This window comes from Protomyctophum parallelum (genome assembly GCF_964188405.1).
Source record: "Protomyctophum parallelum genome assembly, chromosome: 12".
Taxonomy (NCBI): domain Eukaryota; kingdom Metazoa; phylum Chordata; class Actinopteri; order Myctophiformes; family Myctophidae; genus Protomyctophum; species Protomyctophum parallelum.
The window spans coordinates 12264702-12267201 of NC_139712.1; the positions used below are offsets into that span (position 1 = coordinate 12264702).

The window sequence follows — 2500 nt, forward strand, 5'->3', positions numbered from 1 at the left end:
CCTCTCTCTCTCTCTAACTGTATGTCTCTCTATCAGGCAGTGTTAGCGCTAGCAGCCTCCTGGACGTCCCGTCAGGTTGGAGAGAGAACCCTGACCGGACTCGTCCTCGACAGCGGAGACGGAGTCACTCACGCCATCCCTGTAGTAAGACACACACACGCAGACGCACGCACGCACGCACGCACATAGTCACATTTTAGTCACCTGGAATGTCTTTGTGTTAGTCTAGTTTTAGTCGACTAAATGTCATGCCATTTTAGTCGACTAAATCTACAGTTGATTTAATCGATCTACAAGCTCACATGTGTGACTCGTGAGCTTGTAGATCTGTTTTAGTCATCGTGGCTTAGTTTTAATTTAGTTTCTATTTAGTCGAGGAAAACAACACTGGTAACTAACTGTAAATAAAACAACACTGGTAAGTGGTAACTAACTGTACATTCTGCAAACTTTTCAGGCAGAAGGCTACGTGATTGGTAGTTGCATCAAACACATTCCCATCGCTGGGAGGGACATCACCTTCTTCATCCAACAGCTGCTGAGAGACCGAGAGGTCGGCATCCCTCCCGACCAATCACTGGAGACCGCCAAGACCGTGAAGGTATGTGTGGACCAATCATCTTAGACCGCCATTGACCAATTGCTGATGATCGCCAAAAGAAAGGGAGGGAGGGAGGGAGGGACCTTAGAGTATATATGAATAGAGACGGCACCGGATTTCTCCTCCCATCCACTTGCATTAAGTTGTAGTTCTCCTTCCATCCACTTGCATTAAGTTGTAGTTCTCCTCCCATCCACTTGCATTAAGTTGTAGTTCTCCTTCCATCCACTTGCATTAAGTTGTAGTTCTCCTCCCATCCACTTGCATTAAGTTGTAGTTCTCCTTCCATCCACTTGCATTAAGTTGTAGTTCTCCTCCCATCCACTTGCATTAAGTTGTAGTTCTCCTCCCATCCACTTGCATTAAGTTGTAGTTCTCCTTCCATCCACTTGCATTAAGTTGTAGTTCTCCTCCCATCCACTTGCATTAAGTTGTAGTTCTCCTCCCATCCACTTGCATTAAGTTGTAGTTCTCCTCCCATCCACTTGCATTAAGTTGTAGTTCTCCTTCAATCCACTTGCATTAAGTTGTAGTTCTCCTCCCATCCACTTGCATCAAGTTGTAGTTCTCCTTCCATCCACTTGCATTAAGTTGCTCAAAAGCGCATGAGGCGATTTCACTCCTAGGAACAAGTGCATTCTGGGATGGATTGGCCCCAAACACATGAACGCGCTGCCGTTGACTATCGTTGTGCCATTTGTGCGCGTTCACGTATGAAACATTCGTTCACGTGTCATGGCCTCAAACACATGAACGTGCGCAATGATAGTCAACGGACCAGCGCTGGCTCGAGCTGCAATACCAAATTCAGCCACTATGTCCATTTCACCTCAGGGTTTCCTCTGGACAGACAGACAGACAGACAGACAGACAGACAGACAGACAATAGAATGACATTTAGTCATTCTACATGGCACGAAAACGACCTCTCAAACTGTCTCCTAAAGCAGCTAACTCCACCACCTCTCCCCCTCTCAAACTGTCTGCTAAAGCAGCTAACTCCACCACCTCTCCCCCCTCTCAAACTGTCTGCTAAAGCAGCTAACTCCACCACCTCTCCCCCTCTCAAAGTGTATAAATTATCATTTCCTAAAGCAGCAGTGTGTGCGTGCATGTGCATGTGCATGTGCGTGTGTGTGTGTGTGTGTGTGTGTGTGTGTGTGTGTGTGTGTGTGTGTGTGTGTGTGTGCGTGCGTGCATGCGTGTGTCCGTGCGTGTGCGTGTAGGAGCGGTTCTGCTACATCTGCCCAGACGTGGTGAAGGAGTTCTCTAAGTACGACTCAGAACCCTCTAAGTGGATCAAAGGGTTCTGCGGGTCCAACCCGGTCACTCAGACACCGTTCCACATCGACGTGGGATACGAGAGGTTCCTGGGCCCCGAGATCTTCTTCCACCCCGAGGTAAAGGAACTAAGTACTTTTAATTAACACATTCTGACCTGAGATCAGATTCATACGAGGTTTCCACTGGACAACACACTGGTCTGATTAACCCATTCTGACCTGAGATCAGATTCATACGAGGTTTCCACTGGACACACACTGGGTCTGATGAACCCATTCTGACCTGAGATCAGATTCATACGAGGTTTCCACTGGACACACACTGGGTCTGATGAACCCATTCTGACCTGAGATCAGATTCATACGAGGTTTCCACTGGACACACACTGGTCTGATTAACCCATTCTGACCTGAGATCAGATTCATACGAGCTTTCCACTGGACACACACTGGTCTGATTAACCCCATTCTGACCTGAGATCAGATTCATACTAGGTTTCCACTGGACAAACACTGGTCTGATTAATACTCTATGGCTGTAGCGGACGGCCTTTTCCGGGTTTTTTTCCGACACAACAACATCCGGGCATGTCGGCACACGCAGCAGTTTGTCATT

At 47.6% G+C, this 2500-nt stretch overlaps 1 protein-coding gene across 2 annotated transcripts in view; it reads left to right on the plus strand.

Annotated features, from left to right (window-relative positions):
- The window catches only part of LOC310868242 (actin-related protein 3-A-like), a 13889-nt gene that overhangs the window by 6954 nt on the left and 4435 nt on the right, over nucleotides 1-2500 (plus strand). For both annotated transcript variants that reach the window (XM_083778579.1, XM_083778578.1), the window contains exons 6-8: nucleotides 37-144; nucleotides 458-601; nucleotides 1828-2001. In XM_083778579.1, coding sequence (XP_083634705.1) covers nucleotides 37-144; nucleotides 458-601; nucleotides 1828-2001 — 426 coding nt within the window. The remainder of the gene's footprint in view (nucleotides 1-36; nucleotides 145-457; nucleotides 602-1827; nucleotides 2002-2500) is intronic.